Genomic DNA, 23,143 nt, shown 5'->3' with positions numbered 1-23,143 from the left:
GAGTCCAGATCAGAAAAGAAGTAAAGTTCTCACTGCAGATGACATGATATTATACAAAGAAAACCCTAAAGATAGTATATCCAAAAATTTACTAGAGCTAATCAGTGAATTTAGTAAAATCACAGGATACAAAATCAATACACAGAAATCACTTGCATTCCTATGCACTAACAATGAAAAATCAGAGATTAACAAATCAATCCCATTTACCATTGCAATAAAAATAATAAAATATGTAGGAATAAACCTACCTAAAGAGACAAAAAAAGCTGTATACAGGAAACTATGACACTGATGCAAGAAATCAAAGATGATATAAAGAGATGGAGAGATATTCCATGGTCCTGGGTTGGAAGAATCAATATTGTGAAAATGACTCTACTGCTGAATGCAATCTACAGATTCAGTACAATCCCTATCAAATTACCAATGGCATTTTTCACAGAACTAGAACAAAAACTTTCTCAATTTGTATGGAAATACAGAAGACCTCGAATGGCCAAGGCAATCTTGAGAAAGAAGAATGGAACTGGAAGAATCAACTGTCCTGACTTCAGACTATACTATAAAGCTACAATCATCAAGACAGTATGGTACTGGCATAAAAACAGAACTATAGACCAATGGAACAAGATAGCCCAGAGATAGGGGGCCCATAGGTGTGTGGATTTGTCTTTGACAAAAGAGGCAAGAATATACAATGGAGAAAAGATAGTCTCTTCAATAAGTAGTGGTGGGAAAACTGGACAGCTCTATGTAAAAGAATGAAATTAGAACACTTCCTAACACCATACACAAAGATAAACTCAAAATGGATTGAAGAACTAAATGTAAGACTAGAAACTACAGAGTTCTTAGAGGAAAACATAGGCAGAACACTCTACGACATAAATCACAGCAAGATCCTCTATGACTAATCCTAGAGTCAGCTCCTAGAGTAGTGGAAATAAAAAAACAAAGCTAAACAAATGGAACCTAATTAAACTTAAAAGCTTTTGCACAGCAAAAGAAACTATAAACAAGGTGAAAAACAACCCTCAGAATGGGAAAAAAATAAACGAAACAATTGACAAATGATTGATTTCTAAAATATGTCGGAAACTCATGCAACTCTATACCAGAAAAACAACTCAATCCAAAAGTGGACAGAATACCTAAACAAACGTTTCTCCAAAGAAGACATACAGATGGGTAATATACACATGAAAAGATGCTCAACGTCACTCATTATTAAAGAAATGCAGATCAAAACTACAATGAGAAATCACCTCGCCTGGGTCAGAATTGCCATCATCAAAAAATCTACAAACAATAAATGCTGGAGAGGGTGTGGAGAAAAGGGAACCCTCTTGCACTGTTGGTGAGAATGTAAATTGATAACAGCCACTATGGAAGACAGTAGGGCGATTTCTTAAACTAGAAATAAAACTACCATGTGACCCAGCAATTCCAATATTAGGTGTATACCCTGAGAAAACTGAAATTGAAAAAGACACATGTATCTCAGTGCTCATTGCGGCACTGTTCACAATAAATAGGACATGGAAGCAACCTAGAGGTCCATTGGCAGATGAATGGATAAAGAAGCTGAGATTTGTATACACAATGGAACATTACTCAGTGATAGAAAGGAATGCATTTGAGTCAGTTCTAATGAAGTGGATAAACCTAGAGCCTATTATGCAGAGTGAAGTCAGAGAAAAATACTGTATATCAGTGCATATATATGGAACCTAGAAAAATGGTACAGATGAACCTATTTGCAGGTCAGCAGTGAAGACACAGACATAGAGCACAGACTTGTAGACACCATGCTGGGAAGAAGAGGGTGGGACAAATGGAGAGAGCAGCATGGAAACCTGTGCCCTGCCATCTCGAAATTTGCTGTATGACGCAGGGAACTCAGACTGGGCCTCTGTGACAACCTAGAGCAATGGGAAGTGGGAGGGAGGTTAAAGAGGAAGGGGACATATGTTAACTTATGGCTTATGCATGTTACTGTATGGCCGAAACCAACACAATATTGTAAAACAATTATCCTTAATTAAAAATGGATACATTTTTTAAAAAAAGTTTTGTAAGTATAAGATGAACTCCCCAGGTCAATAGGTGCCCAATATGCTACAGGAGGAGTGGAAAACTAACTCCAGAAAGAATGAAGAGACAGAGCCAAAGCAACAACAATGCCCTGTTGTGGATGTGACTGGTGATGGAGGTAAAGGACAATATTGCACTGGAACCTGGAATGTTAGGTCCATGTGTATCAAGGTAAATTGGAAGTGGTCAAACAGAAGATGGCAAGAGTGAACATCAACATTTAAGGAATCAGTGAACTAAAATGAACTGGAATGGGCGAAGTTAACTCAGATGACTGTTATATCTACTATTGTGGGCAAGAATCCCTTAGGAGAAATGGAATTATTATAGTCAATAAAAGAATCCAAAATGCAATTCCTGAGTGCAGTCTCAAAACAACAGAGGATCTCTGTTCATTTCCAAGACGAACCATTCAGTGTCACAGTAATCCAGGTCTATGCCCTGACCAGTAATGCTAAAGAAGCTGAAGTTGAATAGTCATATGAAGACCTACAAGACCTTCTAGAACTAACACACAAAAAAGATGTCCTTTTCATTATAGGGCACTGGAATGCAAAAGTAAGAAGTCAAAAGATGGCTGGAGTAACAGGCAAATTTGACCTTGGAGTATAAAATGAAGCAGGGCAAAGGCTAACAGAGTTTTGCCAAGAGAATGCACTGGTCATAGCAAAATCCTCTGCCAATAACACAAGAGACAACTGTATACTTGGACCATCACCAGATGGTCAATACCAAAATCAGGTTGATTCTGTTCTTTGCAGCCAAAGGTGGAGAAGTTCTATACAGTCAGCAAAAAAAAGACCAGGAGCTGACTGTGGCTCAGATCATGAACTCCTTATTGTCAAATTCAGAGTTAAATTGCAGAAAGTAGAGAAAACCACTAGACCATTCATGTATGGCCTAAATCAGATCCCTTATGATTATACAGTGGATGTGACAAATAGATTCAAGGGATTAGATCTGAAAGAGTGTGTGAAGAACTATGGATGTAGGTTCGTGACATTGTACAGGAGGCAGTGATCAAGACCATCTCCAAGAAAAGAAATGGAAAATGGCAAAATGGTTGTCCGAGGAGGCCTTACAAATAGCTGTGCAAAGAAGAGAAGTCAAAGGCAAAGGAGAAAAGGAAAGATGTACCCATTTGAATGCAGAGTTCCAAAAAATAGCAAGGAGAGATAAGAAAGCCTTCCTCAGTGATCAGTGCAAAGAAATAGAGGAAAACAACAGAATGGGAAAGACTAGAGATCTCTTCAAGAAAATTAGAGATACAAGGAAACATTTCATGCAAAGATGGGCTCAATAAAGGATCGAAAAGAAATGGACCTAACAGAAGCAGAAAATATTAAGCAAAGGTGGCAAGAATACACAGAAGAACTACAGAAAATAAATCTTCATACCCAGATAACCACAGTGGTGTGATCACTCACCTAGAGCCAGATATCCTGGCTCTAGGATATGTGAGGTCAAGTGGGCCTTAGGAAGCATCACCACGAACAAAGATGGTGGAGGTGATAGAAATCCAGTTGAGCTATTTCAAGTTCTAAATGATGATGCTGTGAAAGTGCTGCAGTCACTATGCCACTCAGCAGTGGCCAAAGGACTGTAAAAAGTCTCTTTTCATTCCAGTCCCAAAGAAAGTCAATACAAAAGAATGTGCAAACTACCACACAATTGCACTCATCTCACATGCTAGCACAGAAATGCTCAAAGTTATCTAACCCAGGCTTCAACAGTACATGAACTGTGAACTTCCAGATGTTCAAGGTGGATTTAGAAAAGGCCAGAGGAACCAGAGATCAAATGGCCAACATCAGTTGGATCATTGGAAAAGCAAGAGAGTTCAAGAAAAACATCTACTTTTACTTTATTGACTATGCCAAAGGCTTTGACTGTGTGGGTCGCAACAAACTGGAAAATTCTTCAAGAGATGGAAATACCAGATCACCTTACCTTCCTCCTGAGAAACCTGTAGGAATATCAAGAAGCAACAGTTAGAACGGGACATGGAATAACAGACTGGATCCAAATCTGGAAAGGAGTATGTTAAGGATGTATACTGTCACCCTGCTTATTTAACTTACATACAGAGTACATCATGTGAAATGCTGGGGTGGATGAAGCACAAGCTGGAATCAAGACTGCCGGGAGAAATATCAGTAACCTCAGATATGCAGATGACACCCCCCTTATGGCAGAAAGCGAAGAAGAACTAAAGAGCCTCTTGATGAAAGTGAAAGAGGAGAGTGAAAAAGTTGGCTTAAAACTCAACATTCAGAAAACTAGGATCGTCGCATCAGGTCCCATCACTTCATGGCAAATAGATGGGGAAACAATGGAAACAATGACAGACTTTATTTTCTTTGGCTCCAAAATCACTGAAGATGGTGACTGCAGCCATGAAATTAAAAGACATTTGCTCCTTGGAAGGAAAACTATGACCAACCTAGACAGCATATTAAAAAGCAGAGACATTACTTTGCTGACAAAGGTCTGTCTAGTTAAAACTGGTTTTTCCTGTAGTTGTGTATGGATGTGAGAGTTGGACTATAAAGAAAGCTGAGTGCTGAAGAATTGATGCTTTTGAACTGTGGTGTTGGTGAAGACTCTTGAGAGTCTCTTGGACTGCAAGGAGATCAAACCAGTCCATCTTCAAGGAAATCAGTCCTGAATATTCATTGGAAGAACTGATGCTTAAGCTGAAACTCCAATACTCTTTCCACCTGATGGGAAGAACTGACTCATTAGAAAAGACCCTGATGGCTGGGAAAGATTGAAGGCAGGAAGAGAAGGCGATGACAGAGGATGAGATAGTTGGATGGCATCACCGCCTTGATGGACATGAGTTTGAGCAAGCTCCAGGAGTTGGTGATCGCTACCCAGGGAGGCCTGGTGTGCTGCAGTCCATTGGGTCTCAAAGAGTCAGCACAACTGAGCGACTGCTGCTGCTGCTGCTAAGTCACTTCAGTTGTGTCCGACTCTGTGTGACCCCATAGACGGAAGCCCACCAGGCTCCCCCGTCCCTGGGATTCTCCAGGCAAGAACACTGGAGTGGGTTGCCATTTCCTTCTCCACTGAGCGACTGAACTGATGTATAAAATAAATGCCAGATTTCAAAGGCATAGTATTAAAAAATGTTATAAATTTCATTAATAAATTTTACATTGGTTGCATGTTGAAATGATAATATTTTGGATATAGTGGGTTAAATAAAATACAGGATGAAAATGACTTTGACCTGTTTATTCTAGAAAACTTTAAGATTGCTTGAATGACTCACTTACTTCCATATTCTGGAAATATGCTCTCTAGGAGAACTTTCTGTGATGATGGACATGATCTGTGTTTAGTGTGAGAGCCATGAGCCATGTATGAGTGTTGAATATTTAAAATGTACCTGCATGATTGAGAAGCAGATTTTATTTTATTTTTGGGGGGCTGCACCATGTGATTTATGGGTTCTTAATTCCCCAACTAGGGATTGAACATGAGCCACTGCAGCAAATGCACCGAGTTGTAACCACTGGACTGCCAGGGATCTCCCAAGAAGCTGTTTATTTAAAGTTAATTAATTTTTATTTTTGGTTGCACTGAGTCTTAATTGCTGTGGTTGGACTTTTCTATAGTTGCAGAGAGCAGGGGCTGCTCTCTACACAGGCTTCTCGTTGTCTTGGCTTCTCTTTAGCACAGGCTCCAAAAGCATGGGCTTCAGTAGTTCCAGCATGTGGGCTCAGTAGTTATGACTCATGGGTTTTAGATCACACGGGCTGAGTAGTTGGTGGCGCATGGGCTTAGTTTCTCCTCAGCATGTGGAATTCTCTGGGACCAGAGATCGAACCCATGTCTCCTGCATTGGCAGACGGATTCTTATCCAGTGTACCACCAGGGAAATCCTGTATTTAACTTGTTAGTTTAAATTTAAGTAGCTGCATGTGTCTACTTCCAAAAATAATGAATAGCGCTCAATTCAATGACAGTCTGCTAAAGTTTTGGACTATATGAAATTAACTTGCTGCTTATGGGTTCTTTTTGAAAGCTATGTAATGTAATTACATGTTAACCAAATTTAAAGTATTTATGGATATTTGTAAAAAGCTACATTGTGTTAACTAGTGATATCACCATATAAAACTAATAAAATACTTTTTTTGTCTGTTTAAGAGCAAACTAAGCCTGAGGCCAAGGTGCTTCTTAGTAATTTTTTTAACGTACCGTATTGGGCAGTACAGTTTTGAACCCTTTATTACTCTAAAATTTACTGTTTTAGATTTACATTTACAATCCATCTATAATTGATGTTTACATACTGTGTGAGGTAGGAGTCAAGTTTTCTTCTATATGGATATCTAGTTGACTAAGCTCCAAGGAAAAGAGAATTTTTCTGTTTTCATACTACACTGTTTGTTCTTACACCAAATATCCACACTATCTTTAGTAACTGGTAGACAGAATGTCTTGTTTGTTGGCCCTTTCTGTTTCCATATAAACATTAAAAATACCTCATCAAGGGGCTTCCTTGGTGGCTCAGAAGTAAAGAATCTGCCTTCCAATGCAGGAAACATGGGTTAGGTACTGGTCTGGGAAGATTCCACATGCCACAGAGCAGCTAAGCCCATGTGGCACCACTATTGAGCCTGTGCTCTGGAGCCCAAAGGCTGCAACTACTGAAGCTCATGTGCCCTCAAGCCTGTGCTCTGCAACACAAGAAGCCACTGCAATGAGAAGCATGTACACCACAGCTAGAGAGTAGACCCCGCTTTCCACAACTCGGGAAAACCTGTGCACAGCTATGAAGATCTAGGGCAACCAAAAATAAATAGATAAAAATTTAAAAAATACCTCATCAGTTTTCATAAAATAACTTTTGGAATTTTATTTGGGCATTACATTGGATCTCTATAACATCCAATTTTGAACATGATAAAGCCATCCATTTATTCAGGTCCTTCACTTCTCTCATTAATATGTTATCCTTTTTTTATGAAAAAGTCTTACACATCTTTTGTTAATTTTATTTCTAGCTATTTGCTGCTATAAATTATAAACTTTCTAATTTCATATTCTAATTATTGCTGGTATAGAGAAATACAGTTAATTGTCCTTAGGTCTAGCAATTGTACTAAATTAACTTACTAATTCTTACAGTTTCTTTTGTACTTTCTGCATATCCAGTCCTGCCATTTGTGAATAATGACAGTTTCATTTCCGATTCTTACACATTTTTTATTGTATTTCATCTTACTGCATTATTGTACTGGTCAGGATCTCAAGAACAGAAACCAATAAACTTTTTTGTAAAGGATCAAATAGGAAGGAAGCCAACATTTCTTGTATAAATGTACATAAACTATAAAGTATTGTGCTTAACAGGGAGTCAGTAATCTTGCAAGTGAGTTTTAAGCAAACTTGTATTAATTTGAAGGGCTATACAATATTCTGATAAGTTAAAAGTGGCTATTTTTATAGGGGATTAAAGAAGGAAAGGACAATTCATAATCAAAGAAATGAGGTAAAACATTTACCTAGTAAATTGGCAGCTACTAAAAAGCTTTGTTTATTTTTAATGTGCATAAGTATAAACTAATGCTTGTTTTTCTTTCCCTTTAGGAAAAATAGAAATGAAGGTACATATGCACACAAAATTTTGCCTCATTTGTTTGCTGACATTTATTTTCCATCATTGCAACCATTGCCATGAAGAACATGACCATGGTTCTGAAGAGCATCACAGACACCATCGTGGAATGACAGAATCGGAGTCAAGCGAATTTTCAGTGCTGGATGCTGAAAATGAAAAAAAATATTACATTGAAAAACTTTTTGACCGTTATGGTGAAAATGGAAGATTATCCTTTTTTGGTCTGGAGAAACTTTTAACAAACTTGGGCCTTGGAGAGATAAAAGTAGTTGAGATTAATCATGAGGATCTTGGCCACGATCATGTTTCTCACTTAGATATTTTGGCAGTTCAAGAGGGAAAGCATTTTCACTCACATAACCACCAGCATTCCCATAGTCATTTAAATTCAGAAAATCAAACTGTGACCAGTGTATCAGCAAAAAGAAACCGTAAGTGTGATCCAGAGAAAGAGACAATTGAAGTGTCTGTCAAATCTGATGATAAACATATGCATGACCGCAGTCATCGCTTATGTCATCACCACTGTTTGCGTCATCACCTTGATCATAACACTACTCGCCATTTTCCTAATGATTCCATTACTCACAGTGAGCATGGGGAGCCTAGCCATGAACCTTCAACAGAGACCAATAAAACACAGGAGCAATCTGAAAGTAAGCTACCAAAAGGAAAGAGGAAGAGAAAAGAGAAGAAAAGTAATGAAAATTCTGGGGTTATTACACCAGGTTTTCCCTCTAACCATGATCAGGGTGAACAGTATGAACATAATCGGGTCCACAAACCTGATCGTGTACATAACCCAGGTCATTCTCATGTACGTCTTCCAGAACATAATGGTCATGATCCTGGTCATGGACACCAAGATCTTGATCCTGATATTGAAGGTGAACTTCGACATACTAGAAAGCGAGAAGCACCACATGTTAAAAAAAGTGCAATTTATTCAGCTGCTAGTCACAAAGATCATAATGAAGATGATCGTCAACATGAGGTAAGCAGAATAAGGTAATTGCTCTGTAATTCTCAGATGATTTTGAAGTACCCTTAGGTAAAAAGAAAAGTAGCAGAGGAATAGAAGATCGTATTCAAACTTGTTTCCAGTTACAAAATATGTTAAGGGATAAAAATCAGATTAAAGATTTTTATCTGCATTTTTACTTGCATTGTTTGTTGTCACATTTGGGTTCCTTCAGTTCTAAATGTTTAAAGGTTGTCAGAAAATATTTTATTCCTTATTTTACTTTCTTGCTTAAGACTTACTTTGACTCTCCAAGTTAGCTTATATGTTGTTACTGTTAACCAGTTTCTAGATGCTTGAAAATTGAAGTCCTTTTTTTTGTTTAGACAGTTTCTTTTTCATAATAATTAACTTATTGAATTAACTACAGAGTGATTCCCAGTCACTGATCTAGCTCCAAAGTCAGGTATTTTGCACATGTAGTAGGTTTGTTTTCTCTGTCACTTTATCACAGGACCTACATGCTCATATTATGAACAGTGAATGCAAAAAGATATAATAATGAGAAATGCCAATAGCAATGGGATGGTTCTCTTCTTCTAAATTTTTGTTCTCCTTTGAATACTTTCACATGTGATTTGTTACTTCTTGATTTTTAAACAGCTAATCACCTTAAAAACATTTTTATTTCATTAAGTTTATCAATACCCTTATTCTTATATTTAGCTCTCATTAAAGTTTAGGAAAAGCTGTTAAATTTATTATTGTTCAGATATATAAAAAGCAGCAGCATCTATTGTGGAAAATGACCTCAACCTTTGTTTTGGTCTCTTATTACTGAAATGTGTTTTACATCTAAGTAAATATCTTTGTTTCTTAACTAGACAAATCACTAGATATTTGGTTTTCAGCAAATTTTAAAATCTTAGTGTATTTTTAAAGAAATTGTTAATTTATTACTATGGGTAATATCCTCGAGTCTCTTGTTGATAATAACTAGACATTATCATAACTAAACATTAGTGTTTACTCTTTGGATTCTACTTGTGGGGTCTGGATCATCAGTCTTATTATTTTGTATCCTCATAGGCCTGATGCTTAATGGGGATTTTTTCAAGATTTCTGGAAATGGTCTATGCATTAGATAGGGTAGTAGTACCTCATGTAAAGATTTGACCTGAGAAAAATCGTTTGTTTGTTTGTATATTTTGATTTTGTGTTTTTGCATTAAAGATACAATAAGCAAGCATGCAACCAGAGTGCATATATGTGGAAAAGAGATACTCCATTCCCTTAGTTTTAGATATTTGTTTAGTAATGGGTCCAGATTTTTTTTGTTATTTGTTTTCCTTCTTAGTTTTGTTATACTTTGTACTTAAAAAGTTTTAGTGGATAAAGCTTTGTTTTTTAATCTTGCAGTTTTAGCACTGGGATAGAATTTCACTATACAATATTCTTTGGGGTTCCTTAGGTAGTAAAAATGTCTGTATCTTTTTATATTTTAATATAAAGTTACTAAAGTACTCTTAAGTCTAACAGTTTCACCAAATTAGAATCTTGAGCAACTGATGATTGCAGTTTGACTAGGGAAGTGATTTTTTTTCTTCACTCCTTCAGGATCTTGGGAATATAGTTCTAAATCATTCTTATTAATGGCAGAAAGTCATTATCTTTTATATGTTGCAGTGGAAAATGGTTAAAATCCATAACAAGTTTTGGGTAATCAGGTTGAATTTTTTCCTATCATAAATTCCTATTAAAAATCATTCTTTGTACTAGATATTTATATTACAGATTATTTTAAAATTATATTTAGCATATATTTTACTATATAGTACTTTTTCTGCCTAATCTTCATAAAGTACTCTTAATTTGTTTTATCAATTTTCTTGCAGTGTTTGAACGTCACTCAGTTGTTAAAATACCATGGTCATCGTGCCAACTCTCCAATCTCATCTGATCTATTTACATATCTTTGCCCTGCTTTGTTATATCAAATTGACAGCCGACTTTGTATTGAGCATTTTGACAAACTTTTAGTTGAAGATTTAAATAAGGATAAAAATCAGGTTCCTGAAGATAAGGCCAATATAGGGGCATCAGGTAAGAAAGATTTAAGTTCTTTCTCCTCAAAAGAGCTCTCTGTACTTTTTAAAAAATATAGTTGGAATCAGAAAGCAATTCCAAATGATTGCCTTATTTTTATGTCTTTCATTATATTTTAATCATGTTTAAGTATGTGTGTTTAGAAAAGATCGGAGGAAGACAGGCATAAGACAGTTTACTCATCACTTCTGGCACTATATAGGAACATTTTGTTGTGGACAGAGAACTAAAAGATTGGAAAGGAAATGCAGGTTTTTCATAAATAGATTCTTCTTTATGGGCAAATGTTAATAAGGGGGCCGTTAATTAAAGTTACATTATGTTATAATTACTTAGTATTTAGCAAGATGAGGGGCTCTAGTGAAAAGCCAAGATTACAAAATTTTTAAGGATGTGAAAAGGGAAGCTAGTGTGGTTAAACTCTAGGAATGTCTCAGAATGCCAGTGATTGGCACATGAACTTCATCATGGGCACTTAGAGAGTAAAACCAAATGAGTAAACTCAGAACTATTTTTAAACTTCTCTCTTTGTACTTTTTCATCATATCCATTTGGCTAGATTGCTCCACCTTGATGTTTACAGGTACTTCCTTCTGAAACTTCTATTCCATAGGAAATTTGTACCTCTTATTGAATCCCGAATGTCATTCCAATTTATTTTTTTCATAAAATCTGAAAATCTTTGGTGTTTTTCCTCTATCTGTGGTTTCTGTTTACATTTCCTAGTTTGACTTGTATAATCAGTTGTTGAGTCCGGTTGAGTCTTAAGTATTTTCCAGTACTCTCCACTCTGTCATAACTCTAGTTCATGTCCTCCTTGGTTCTTTACTGAGTTGTTGAAACAACTCCATAACTTTCCCTGTCTGTGTTTCTGTTCCCCTCATAGGTCATGCTTAGCACTTAAGCTAGATTTATTTGGACACTCTGACATAGATTTTTCTTTTTAGTGATAGCCAGTATTTATTTAATACATGGACTTTTATTTATTTCCAAACATGTATTGTAGGCACTGTTTTATACTCAGTTCATTTACTCCTTGTAACAGTCCTATGAAGTAGAGAATGTTACCCTAAAAAATTTCCCAAGGTCTCAAAACTAGTGAGTGATAGTGGTAGAATTCAGTTCTGGGAAGCTGAATAATTTTGGTATTCATATGTGCAAAGTGTTTTACATACTTCTCTTCACTAAATTTTAATACTAATTGAATCATTTGAGGAAGCTATTATATGATTCTTGTTTTTACGGGTAATAAGTAAGGTAAGGTATAGAAAAGTTAGTAACTTGCCCACAGTTCCCAGAACTAATAAATGATAAAACCCACCAAGTCTGAGGTTAATCACTGCACTATTTTCCAAATTTAGGAAATTCTGATATCCCCTGTGTGATTTTTACCATATATTGTTAATGCTACTTAACATTTTCATTAGATCTCTAGTATTTTTCTTTACATTTTTTAATATTGTAAGTAGTCATAGCTATAATGACATGGATTTGATGTGATGTGCTAGGTATATTTTTCCTGTTTTATTTTAGAATACTGCATTATGCTATATTGTTCAAAGTCTATGTTTGTTTTTACCCCCCAATCATGCTTTTCAGAATATGATCCATGTCTACTTACTGTCACAATTTTCCACCATTCATTTCTTCTCTCTTACCTCTAATTTTAACAAACCCATAATAGATTATGCTTGTTTTCCTTGATTCTTCTCTGCCTTTTTACTTTGTAAGCATCTCTGCTTGGCTGACCACCGTGATTCCTCAATGATTGGTCTCCCTGGAATAACTTAACTGACTGTACTAGGTTTAATTAAGTCCCCTACCTTGACACCCTCTGGATATTGCCATCATGGTACAGAGTTCAGGGATCTTAATAATTGGATTAGTTATCTTTTTGTTTGCCTTCAGTTGCTTAAAGGAAGTGACTGGGTCTTTCATCTGAGCATCACTAGTGCCTAAGATAAAAGGTACTTTGGACAAAAAGTAGACACTCATATATTGATTGAATGAATAAATTGCTTAATATTAGTCTATAAACTTTTGTTTCTAACCTAGAAAGAACATTTGTAAGTCAGCCTAGTGTACATTGATAATACAGTGTTCTCAAGAAGAATGAGTGGTATTTCATGAACTTCATATGTGCAAAATCATGTTGAATGCACTTCTGGTTGAAATGCCTAAGATATAGTAGTATTGAAATGAAAGTCACTCAGTCATGTCCAACTCTTTGCAACCCCATAGACTGTATAGTCCATGGAACTCTCCAGGCCAGAATACTGGAGTGGGTAGCCTTTCCCTTCTCCAGGGGATCTTCCCAACCTTGGATCAAACTGAAGTCTCCCACATTGCAGGCAGATTCTTTACCAGCTGAGCCACCAGGGAAGCCCAGGAATACTGGAGTAGGTAGCCTGTCCCTTCTCCAGCAGATCTTCCCAACCTAGGAATTGAACTGGGGTCTCCTGTGTCACAGGGAGATTCTGTACCAATTGAATAGTAATTAAATGACTAAATTTATGTGTATGATATGAGCTGAAAAAAACAATTTTGATAAAATAGATAAAAGATTGAAAGGGCAGCATTTAAAAAGTTTCCATAGTGTAGAGCAGTAGAGCAATAAGGTAGACGATAATGTTTATGAATATTGTGTTCTAGTATAAGAGTTCTGTTTGAGATAGAGACATTCCTTAATGCTTAAAAGAGTTACACATAAAAGAAATGCTCTCAATACGTAACTAAGTCTCTTAGGTTCCTACATATTCTTGGTTAATTTCTTTGCAATAGGAAAATAATAACCTCAGAATGGATAAATTAATCATAATAGCCTATATTTATTAGAACCTTATTACCATGTGCTATTTTAAACACCACTTTTACAAGAGTTTAATTTGTTATTCCCATGAGCTAGACATTTTTCTTTGCTTCTCTTTACTGAGGAAAGGAGTTTGAGAAGTTAAGTAACATGCCCAAATCACCTAACAGAGCTGTGATAGGAACTAGAGTATTTTCCATTTAAAGCCTGTAATGTAACCACTGTGCTCTTTCCCTGTGCTATGCTCTGCTGCTTCCTGCTGAAAAAGCTCTTAAGTGCGCTTGGCCAGAATGTAAGTGACAGGGAGATAAGGAGAGTTGAGTGTTTTGACAGATAAAGCAGATGTAGACAGGAAAGTGGTACAGGTAAATATTGATGTAAGTATTACTTTAAGTATAGATTAGTCATTAAAAAAAAAAAATCTAAGAATAGACTTCTAGTAGACAAGGTGGGTTCAGTCTGATAAGATCTGAAAGGGCAGAGAAAGTGAGTCCACACACTAGACTTGAAAAATGATCTTTGGATATACAAAATATGTCCTCTTTCTGGGTTCATGCTCATTGATCTTTGTAGATAACTAAACACCTTGAGAGCCAGTGTCTCTCTCAGGCACTTAAAAATTCTCACTGGCAGGAGTAAAAGTGTGTGCTAGGTCTAAGATTATTTATCTTAATTAAAAATAAAATTAATTTGTTCTTTACAGGGGGAAAATGGAGGCTGAAAAGATTGAGGCATCTAGAGTTAAAACTAATAGCCTTTTCTATTTTTACAGTTTCTTAAAAAACTATTTTCACATTAGCTGTGGGTTATGACTTACAGTTGTCTATGTCATAGTATTGATACAATCTACATATTTTAACAAAACTGTTGACAGATGCTTTACTGTAGTAATATTGAAAATTGCACTTTATTTAATCCAAAAAACCTTAGCGAAAAGTGTACTTGCTTTGAAAACAAGTACAGTACTAATAGTGAATATTGATTAGTTGTTTGCAGGTGGTTATTAGCATTGTCAGAAATGAAACTTGAATTAATTATGTCCTGATAGATGTTAATAATTGTTAGAATGCCCTGCTAGTAATTATTTTTAATGACTGCTGCACCATTTAAGAAGGTTAACTTGTTCTGTATAAATCTCCCATAGTGACACAGCTACTACCTCATTAACTGTTCAAAGACTGCTGTAAACCAAATATGCTATATACTGTGTATGTTAGAAATCATTTGTTTCTCAAGATTGGCTCATTTAGTCATAGAGTTGACCCTAGCTTAATTACCAAGGGGGGGTTGTGAATAGACTGCTAAGCATTTTCCACCAATTAAAATGCTGAAACAGTGTAGAAAATTGCCATCTTGCACATGCTTTGAACCAAGTTAATTAGAAAGTTTCCACAGATGAGCGCTTCTTTTTAAAAGAATGCATTTTCTCTCTAGATAATGAGAAAGGGAGTTGGTGAATAACTAAGCTTGAAGACCTTTAACGTTTTAAGCAACCTAATTTGCAGAATAAGTGAAGCTTGTTTCAGACATTTAGTGTTTTTTATTGCATACGGTTTCCTGGGTACAAATAAAGAAAACAGTTGCTAGTTGTACTTAATAGTTTGCATAGTGTTGGGTTGGTATAAATTTTACAAGATTTCTTTCATTGTTTATCATTTATTGTTATTTTGGGTTTCTTTTGGCTTTATACCAAACAAATTGTGATTTAAAAAAGACAAATAATTTGGTTGGAAATCAAAACAATTTTATTGGCTTTTTTTGCATTTAGGAAATTATGATATTTGAGCTTTAAATGTGTATGTTATTAATTCTGAAAATAATATGTACTTAAATAGCATGGGCGGAGAAGGCAATGGCAAGCCACTCCAGTACTCTTGCCTAGAAAATCCCATGGATGGAGGAGCCTGGTAGGCTGCAGTCCATGGGGTCGCTAAAGGTCGGACACGACTGAGCGACTTCACTTTCACTTTTCACTTTCACAGATTGGAGAAGGAAATGGCAACCCACTCCAGTGTTCTTGCCTGGAGAATCCCAGGGACGGGGGAGCCTGGTGGGCTTCTGTCTATGGGGTCACACAGAGTCGGACACGACTGAAGTGACTTAGCAGCAGCAGCAGCAAATAGCATGGGAAAGTATTTCAAGGACAGTAAATTCAAAACAACTTTATTACTCATAGGTCAAAGAAATAGTAATTTTCCTTGAAGAATGTTTATAACTTGTTAGGAGAATGACTACTCCTTAAAGTTTTAGTGCTAGGAAGCTAAAATTATTATTTAAAATTAATAAGAAATCAGCATAAGAAAACATGTATGATAACGTAAACTTATGGGATAATAGGACTATTTTGCTAATGAAACAGTTGTGGTAGAATAGTTGTAATCTATAGAAAATAACTAAAAAAATTCTGATTTATCTGAAATAGGAAATTTGGCTCTAACTTTTATTTCTTGGCACTGGCAAAAATAAATAATACTTTGTGTTAGATTGGTTATAGATATGTGAAATTAATTAGCTTTATGCTTACATGTATTTTCAATGGCATATATTCTGAAAATCTTGTGTAGCTACAAGTTTGGTAGTAATCTTTTGTCCCTCTTCCTCTGTCCTAATTAGCTCAATCAAATTTTGAAATAGTGATTGCCATTTGGATTAATAAAGTTAGTATTTCTTCTTATTTTCATGTTTAATTATACTCATTTTTCATATAAATCCTTTTTTATGAAGCTGTCTCCCCTTTTATTTGAAGCTATTCCAGGAGAGACAAAAGTGATAAATAAGTCACTTGGCCAAGAATTCTCTGAAAATACTATGATTTACTGGAAATAACAGTGGATTAAGAGGGGACTTTGGGTTTGGTTTTGACTTTGCCATTTTATCTATTTTTATTATGCTAAAATATATATAACATCAAATGTGCTGTCTTAACCATTGTGCATTTATTACATTCACAGTGTTGTGCAACCATCACACTATTTTTACAACTTTTTGTTTTAACCACCACCACAGATAGAAGCTGGGCTTCCCTGGTGGCTCAGCTAATAAAGAATCCACTTGCAATGTGGGAGACCTGGGTTCGATCCCTGGGTTGGGAAGATCCCTTGGAGAAGAGAATGGCTACTCACTCCAGTATTCTGGCCTAAAGAATTCCATGGACTGTATAGTTCATGGGGTTGGAAAGAGTTGAACATAACAGCAACTTTCACTTTCACATAGAAGCTATGTAATAATTAAGCAATAATTAATTCCCCCTTAACCTCAGCCCCCGGTAACCTCTAATCTTTTGTCTCTGAATTTGACTGTTCTAGATAGTTCATTTAAGTGGAATCATACAATGTTTATCTTTTTGTCTGCTTTATTATGAATTGCTCAACATAATGTTTTTTTTTCCTAATGTAGGAAATTGTTTAGTTTTATTTTTGTTTTTATAAATTTATTGATTTATTTTAGCTTTGCTGGATCTTCATTGCTGTTCGAGCTTTTCTTAGCTGTGGCGAATGGGAGCTACTCTACAGTTGCGGTGCACAGGCTTGCGGTGGCTTCTCTTGTGGAGCACGGACTCTAGGGCACTCGGGCTTCAGTAGCTGTGGCACTTGGGCTCAGTAGTTTTGGCTTCTGGTCTGTGGAGCACAGGCTCAATAGTTGTGGTGCACAGGCTTAGTTGTTCTGTGGCACGTGAGATCCTCCTGGATCCAGAATCAGCCCCACATCTCCTGCATTGGCAGGCAGACTCTTAACCATTGAGCCACCAGAGAAACCCTCAGCATAATGTTTTTAAGGTTCATCTATGTTATAGCATGTATCAGAACTTCATTCCTATTTATGGTTGAGTAATATTCCATGGCATATATGCACCACATTTTGTTCATTCATTCATCAATGTATGCTTGCCTATTGTGAATAATGCTCTAATGAATACAGGCATGCATGTTTCTGAGTTTCTTCTTGGAAGTTGGGCAATGCTGTGATCTGGGATTGATTCATGTAAGGCTTTTGCTTTTGAGGGATTATGTTTTCTTGTATTCTCTGAGTTTCAGATGTCGGCACAAATACCAGTGATTTTCTAATCATTAAATGAGCTGCTCTCTTTCAGATATCTTTTTTAGTTTAGATTTGCTTTCTAAGGTGGATGAGAAAGAGATATAATTATCAGCACTAATAAGTGAGAAACTGTACCTGGGAGTGTGTAATATGTGACATATACCCATTTGTGCACATATGAACTTGTGTACCCTTTAACACACAGACTCTCCTTTAATTACATGTGTAAACACTTGTCTAATATATATGTGTATCAATCTGCTAGTGATTGGTCTTCAGTTATAATGTATTTGGTCTTCTCTGGTGGTTCAGACAGTAAAGAATCTGCCTGCAATGCAAGAGACCTGGGTTTGATGCCTGTGTTGGGATGTTCCCTGGAGAAAGAAATGGCAACCCACTCCAGTATTCTTGTCTGGAGAGTTCCATTGACAGGGGAGCCTCATAGGCTATATATAGTTCATGGGATCTCAGAGTCAGACACAACTGAGCAACTTACACTACAATGTATTTGGCTCACTTGTTAGCATACTAGCAGTTGATTTTCACCGAATTCAATTTTGATTTATTTGGTAACTTGAGTTTTGACTAATTGACCAAAAGTCACTTAAGATTGTAAATCATCACAGAACATTTTAAAATGTTTATGCCTTCATAGACTCTTTATTCTGTGTTCTTTTTCTTTAATTTCTTGATTAAAGTATCTTTTAGATTGGCTCTTTTTGAGATATATTGCCTCTAGATTGGATTATTGACAAACTAAGGAAAAATATATTTGGGAAGGGAGAGTTGTATATTAATATGTAAGACATTTTATCTTCAGGTTTAATGTTTTCATTATTAGCCTTGGTGTTACCCTTTTAGTTATTGTATCTTTTGTTCTCTCCCTTTTAAATTATTTTCCCCTCAGTAGTTTGATTGGAGCTAGAGAGTTGCGGTAGTTTTGACAAACCTTTTTTGGTTTAGTTGACCAGTAACTTTATTGCTTCCTTGACTTCATGTATACTTACGGTCTCTTTTCTCCAACCAGGCTCTCCAACCCATTGATTTTATTGTTCCAATCTTTACATGGGGCACAGACAAATAAAGTAACTTAACTTGGTCATCATTATGAAGTCAGTCTTTAAACCTTGTTTGACCTTATATTTTTCTTTATACGACAGGTTATTTTTTGTTTGTGTTTGTTTTTAACCCTAGTTCTCTGTGCCTGGTAGTCCCAACCATAGTTGGGAGAAATCTCTTTATTTTTTAGATCCACTAACCAAGATGTTACCTTTATAATGAATCTTTCCCTGACCTTGATTCTTTGAGAACTGAATTTCTGTTCCTTTATTGCCCGCAAATCCTTAAGAAGGATGGAAGCCAGTGTATTCAGTCTCTGGCTGTGTTTCAGTCTTTTTTGACCCTTTAGCTTCCCAGTATTTATATCATAGTAATTATCTGTTACATATAGGATAAATCACAGTGTTTCCATTAATAACAGATGACCTATGGTTTTATTCAGAACTAATTTAGCTAATGAGAATTAGCTGTAGTGTTAAGGTTATTGGATAGCGTGACTAAAATGTCCAAGGAATAAACACAGTTTTATTGATAGTTTAGCATTTAGCAGGTCAATTAAAGTTTTTTTTTAATCTACCTTTATTTCTGTTTGTCTTTGAAAATTTTAAGTTACCTTGATAAAGAAATGCATTTTTCCTTTATTCATTTATCATGAGACTTGACATAAAATCTTTCAGCAGATTTATAGTCCTGTTAGATTTGATTAGGAAAATACCATTTTCGATTAAACCTTTTCAAAAGTATCACTCTTCCGTGAAATTTTCTCTAAGTATTAAAGTTTAAAACATTTCTTTAGGCCATTAAAAAAAGTAATCTCTCATTTTAAATGAAAATGTCTCACTTCCTGAACCTCTGGCATTAATTTGTGATACCTTCTTATGAATAGCCTGGAAAAAGAAATGTGCACAAAATTCCATCTGTTTCTTACAAGTCATATGAAAACATTTCTCCTGTGTTCTGATCCAGTTAAAACTATATAGTGAAATTTTAAAAGTAGTAAATTGTACAGAAAACTAAATTGAGGGAAGGGGAATTTGTAACTGGGTAAAGATGAAACAAAGGAAAATAGGACTGAATTATCCTTTGTAAAAATAAGAAATATAATAAAGCAACCAGTAATAAGGCTTTTTTTGGTCTTATCTGAGTATATTTCTATTTGGAGCTGATATTTAAAAGTTTCTTAGACTTTGTATTAGAAAGATTTCCATAGATTATAGTGTGTTGGATACTTAGATTCTTTAATGCTCACAGGCAAGTTTTATAATTAGAGTCTCTAAGTAAACAGTTTTATTGCTGTGACTGTGTCTTTAGACATTAGCAAAATTTTATTTAAATCTAAATAGTATAAGTGAACCACAGCCTTAAGTCATCTTAAGCCCCTGTTTCTAAGAAGGTGGACCACTGAAAATACTATTTCTAACTTGGCTGAGTTTAATTCTTTTTTTAAGTATTCAGGGTAACCACCTTGAATATAGTTGTTTTGTTTTTAAACACAGCAGTGCCAAAAAACAAAGTTTCTTAAAAAACATAGTCTGGGTAGGATAATCAGTCTTCCATGACTCAATTATCTTATGTTTATTCTTTGGAGCTTTTTTGTTTATAATGGCATACTAATATTGATCATTACTTTCTTCCTACAGCGTGGATTTGTGGTATCATTTCTATCACTGTCATTAGCCTGCTTTCCTTGCTAGGCGTGATCTTGGTTCCCATCATTAACCAAGGATGCTTCAAATTCCTTCTTACATTCCTTGTTGCACTAGCTGTAGGAACAATGAGTGGAGACGCCCTTCTTCATCTACTGCCCCATGTAAGAAACCTTTTAAATCTTTCTAAGTAATAGTATTTCAGCTAAAAGGGTTCTTTATTAGCAAGCTGTAGCATACTAATCTAATATTTCTGTTGTTTTATTGCTTATAGGATGAAGTATTTTTTTCATTTGTACAGTTTTAAATTAAGTAGTATTTTTAAAATTGAATTTATTAGATTTTAAAATAGCAAAAACTAATAGTGTCAGTTTTATCTTCACTTGTCACAACATATACATACTGGATCATCACAATGCACTTTTTCACTCTCTTAAATTACATATGTCACACCTCAGTGAAGCTGAAATTTTAAAAATGCTCTATTGGCAGTTCTGAAAGTGGATATTTAGTGATCAGTGAGTGTTTTACTTTGTGGTTTTTCAAGAAAGCCATTAGAAGAAATGTATATGGTATTTTATAATGATTGTGCACATAGCCAGTGCTCCACAGGCATCTTTATTTGAACAGGAATAGGCAGACATTTTCAGTTAATGATTTTAGGTGTTTAAGCTCTTTATACATGGGGCCATTTGTCTTTTCACCTGGTGTACCACTTGTGTTCTTCCATTTGGGAACACTTCTAATGATATGATCATAAGTCCACACTCCTGGGTTTCTCACCTGGTGCAGTGGTAAAGAATCCACCTGCCAGTGCAGAAGACGCAAGAGACACGGGTTCGATCCCTGGGTAGGGAAGACCGCATAGAGGAGGAAATGGCAACTCACTCCAGTATTCTTGCCTAAAAAACCCATGGACAGAGGAGCCTGGTGGGCTAAGAGTCAGACATGACTGACTGACTGAGCACTTGTACAGGCACATGCACCACACTCCTATTTCCTTGCTTATCAACCTTTTAAAAGGCTTATCACCAATTAAGAGTGTTTGAACCAGTATCACTGTCTGTCCTTCAAATTATGAAAACAACAGAGCTTTTTTCTTTTCTGAATGTAAAATTATAGATTTGAATATTTATGTCCTCATCTCTTTCCTTCTGGAGTATTTGGGAGACAGTATTGTATTTGTGTGCTGTGTACACCTGTTCTTCCCTTCTGCACTCCTGGTTGAGAATTCCTGATCTAGTGTCTAGAACAATGTATGGCATTGCCTTTTAAAAATTTAATATTAAGACTGTGAATATGCATTTTTTTGCTGTTGACTTATTTTCCCGTTTATTTTAACCCCTTGCCTGCCCTTGCTCCCTACCAAGCATAGCAACAGTCTGCTTCAGAACGGGGGCCAACAGTTGAAGTGCAAACAATGTTTAAGTGCTATTTAACTTATTTATTTTCTTAAGAAGTGTTAATTAAATGAAGTTATTACCTTTTGTAAAGGTCTTATCTTCTTTAAGAGGTTTAGAAACCTCTTCTGTTGACCACTTGCAAATAAGGAAAGAATGTAAATAAATGTTACAAGGAGGGAAAATACTGAGGACCAGTTCTCTTTTACATTCTCTAAGATTAATATGATAGAACTTACATGTTTTGCAGTTTTAAAAGAGCTTTGTTTCTGTACACACATTTATTTTTGCTAAAGATCTAAAATGTAGAAAATTAAACACATGTTGAAGTATATACTCTTGCTCATGTTCAACAGTATATGCAGACATAACATCTCATTACTTCTTTGAAATAATTAATAAAAGAAAAATATTATAAAAATTAGCTTAAGATAAAGTTAGATTATAGGGAGTTAGAAATGGTTACCTGCTGGTAAAGTAGTCTATTTTAGTTTTACAGATAGTAAGTCCTATATCTGGGTCATATTTACTTCAGTTTGCAAAGGACCCATCATTCCCTCTATTCTTACTCCTGGATTGATTCTCTCACTATAGGAGGTATTAATATCTTAACCCCGATAGCTGTTTGAAATTTTTGGTCTTTGTTTTAGCGTTACCATGAAGTGTAGTACTTTCCAGGCCACTGAGTATAACTAAATTAAATGGAAGACTACTTATAGTGAAGTGATGTAACGGGATTTTTTTTTTCTGGAGATTATATTTGCAAAGTAGCATTTTAATTACTGGTTTAGAAGATTTTCTTATTATTAATAGTCTCAGGGCGGACATGATCACAGTCATCAGCATGCACATGGGCATGGACATTCTCATGGACACGAATCTAAGAAGTTTCTGGAAGAATATGATGCTGTATTGAAAGGACTTGTTGCTCTAGGAGGCATTTACTTATTATTTATCATTGAACATTGCATTAGAATGTTTAAGCACTACAAACAGCAAAGGGTAAGTATTTTTTAATTGTTTTCTGAAAGGTAGAACTCAAAAACCTTTATTTTTGGGAAGGCCTTGTGTTTTTTCTTAATCATGGTGTTGGTATGTATTAAATATCATTGAATAGACTGTCTTCAGAGGAAAAACTGATCTTTGCCAGGTTTTTTTTGTCATTACATTTTTTTAGCGTTTATAATCAAGATATAGAGGTCCAGTTTCAGTTAATTTTGTGTTGCTTCTTATCTAGTTAAATAGTCTGGAAAAATATTGGCCAATTTATGCTTACTAAAATTGCAAAAAATGTATAAACAGAACCTAGTCTAATTATATAGGGCACATGGCTGAAAAAGGACACATGACAAAGGCGCACCCATAAAGATGGCGCCTGGTGGATGTCAGGAG

At 35.6% G+C, this 23,143-nt stretch overlaps 1 protein-coding gene across 4 annotated transcripts in view; it reads left to right on the top strand.

Moving 5' to 3' along the window:
• The window catches only part of SLC39A10 (solute carrier family 39 member 10), an 84,175-nt gene that overhangs the window by 31,671 nt on the left and 29,361 nt on the right, over positions 1-23,143 (top strand). For all 4 annotated transcript variants that reach the window (XM_055397154.2, XM_055397153.2, XM_055397152.2 and 1 more), the window contains 4 exons: positions 7,702-8,726; positions 10,589-10,796; positions 20,346-20,515; positions 22,565-22,753. In XM_055397154.2, coding sequence (XP_055253129.1) covers positions 7,713-8,726; positions 10,589-10,796; positions 20,346-20,515; positions 22,565-22,753 — 1,581 coding nt within the window. In that variant the 5' untranslated portion in view covers positions 7,702-7,712. The remainder of the gene's footprint in view (positions 1-7,701; positions 8,727-10,588; positions 10,797-20,345; positions 20,516-22,564; positions 22,754-23,143) is intronic.

The sequence above is a fragment of the Moschus berezovskii genome, chromosome 2 (assembly GCF_049115385.1).
Source record: "Moschus berezovskii isolate FMDL1 chromosome 2, NW_MosBer_1.0, whole genome shotgun sequence".
Classification (NCBI taxonomy): Eukaryota; Metazoa; Chordata; class Mammalia; order Artiodactyla; family Moschidae; genus Moschus; species Moschus berezovskii.
Note: the sequence above shows the minus strand (reverse complement) of the source record. Positions and strands in the feature narration are given on the sequence as shown.